We start from the raw sequence: 2044 nt of genomic DNA, 5'->3' as shown, positions 1-2044 counted from the left end.
ATTTGCGACCGTATCCGCAATAGGTTCGGGCTAAAGATGAACTTAATGTAAATTCATCGACCGCGAGTTCTAATTGTAGAATCGGTTAATAGGGTTAACCCACCAAGTTATATTAGTAAAGGTGTAGAGGGCTCGTTGGCTCACATCCAAATTAATATGAATTTTGGGTCTCGGAATAATTTATTATAATTGGGTAAAGGTCACTATATAAATGTTAGACTTGTTTAAAATGTTTGCAAGATTTATTAAAACGATAAATGTTTATAATTCCTTCATTTTCTATTTTGTAGTCAATTTGATTAATTAGCAATGTCAACTCTTATTTCATCCGCTTCAACTAGCGCAACCGCTCCACCACTCCCCAATGGTTCTTGGCTCCGATCCTTTATGGATCGATGTAATCTTGAAAAGAATGGATCTAACTGTTGAAGTAGTGTCCTCCACAATAAGTGCGTTTACATATTAAATCTCGTAAAGGAATATCAGGATTTATTTATTTATTTGTCAGCTGGTCATCGTTAATCGGTAATGATTGGCTGACTAGAGTTTGACATTAATGTCGTGTGACGGCGGTGATCAGCTGATCCCTTTAGGTCACACCTATAGGATGATGCCCAAATGGAAAAACTAATTATTTGTATGAGATACAAATTAATTAAATCCTTGTATTAATTAACTTTTAATAAGTCAAGTGAATGTATTATTTGATGACGAGTTACGAACTCGGGCCAAGGGAATTTATTATTTAATTATTCGATAATTAATTAATAAATGTTAATTGAAATTTAATAATTAATGGTTAATTAATTAAATTTATACGATATGTGTATAAGTTTTGAGGTAAAGGTAATTAGCTATTTAAATTTACAAGAGGTTGTAAAATTAGCTAATAAGGGTTTATAAGATACATTTTTATATTGATAAAATGGTCCAATTACTTTTTTTTTTGGTAAAATGTGAGGGTATATATCAGAAAAAAATCAAAATGTCCAAATAATTACAATTCAGCACACCTTATGCCATATCAAAACGAACATAAGCAAACTAGAAGCCTATCCTACTAAGCCAAAACTTATCCTTCTCAATGCTTAGGTTCCGAAGCTTCTCTTTCAGTCTCACGTTCAAGCTTGCAATGATATCTTTAGCAACATACTCAGGGCGTCTCACCATCATATCCATACGACATTTATTCCTTTGCATCCATATCATGTAATAGCAGCTGCATATGAGAAGGCCATAGAATTGCTTCTGTGGATATGTACCTTGAGTTGATGCTCTTCCATGTATAGCATCAGCCATAGGTATTTTGCAGTTGCTCCATTTCTCCAATGCTGATATTACCAGTCTGCTGTACTCACAAGAGAAAAATAGGTGATCATGAGTTTCAGTCCCATTGCCACACAACACACAGCTATCATCATCACAATAGCCTATCCTCTTCAATTTGTCACGCACATTCAGAGCCTTATGCATACATAACCAAGTGATGACTGACTGTTTTGGAATAGCCCATGAGCTCCATATAGTCTTGTGCCAATCACAGATAGTTCCTCTCTTTCTGCTCCATTCATAGCCACTCCTGATACTGTAGCCCTTGTCATCCTGAGTCCATGCCCCATTCTGAAAGCCAGCAGCAAATTTGGCTTTCATTTTGCAGATTTTCTTCCAATACCATGCAACGTCTAGGCCAGGCTCATAATTCTCCCAGTCTTGATTTCTTATGTAGACTGTCTTTACCCATTGTACCCAAATTCATTTTGGCTGAGTATAGATCCAGTCCACCAGCTTCGTCACAGCAGCATCATTCCAGTTCTTAATCTGCTTTACCCCCAGTCCACCTTCCTCCTTTGGCAAACATACCTTTGACCATCCCACAAGAGGGGTTCTCAAGTAACCTGCAGTACTGTAGATACCTCATTTCTGTACCTCCCGCAAGCCACCCGGTGATGATTGGGCCGCATGTTTGGTACGCGGAACGATTTGTGACAGTTCGTAAGTTTATCGTCAAGTGATCGCTCAAACACTTATGTCTACCTCATAATTG

General features: G+C 37.2%; 1 protein-coding gene across 1 annotated transcript; it reads right to left on the bottom strand.

The window, feature by feature from the left end:
• Positions 1-1044: 1044 nt before the first annotated feature.
• Positions 1045-1650, bottom strand: LOC141649268 (uncharacterized). Its single transcript, XM_074457963.1, has one exon. It carries the CDS (start codon positions 1648-1650, stop codon positions 1045-1047), a length of 606 nt encoding a protein of 201 aa, XP_074314064.1.
• Between the last annotated feature and the right edge of the window lie 394 nt (positions 1651-2044).

The sequence above is a fragment of the Silene latifolia genome, chromosome 3, assembly GCF_048544455.1.
Source record: "Silene latifolia isolate original U9 population chromosome 3, ASM4854445v1, whole genome shotgun sequence".
Lineage (NCBI taxonomy): Eukaryota > Viridiplantae > Streptophyta > Magnoliopsida > Caryophyllales > Caryophyllaceae > Silene > Silene latifolia.
The sequence above is the reverse complement of the archived record's forward strand: the minus strand, read 5'-3'. Positions and strand labels throughout refer to the sequence as shown.

Excerpts from the sequence above, each read along its gene's own strand:
- LOC141649268 (XM_074457963.1), bottom strand. The coding sequence starts at position 1,650 with ATGAAAGCCAAATTTGCTGCTGGCTTTCAGAATGGGGCATGGACTCAG.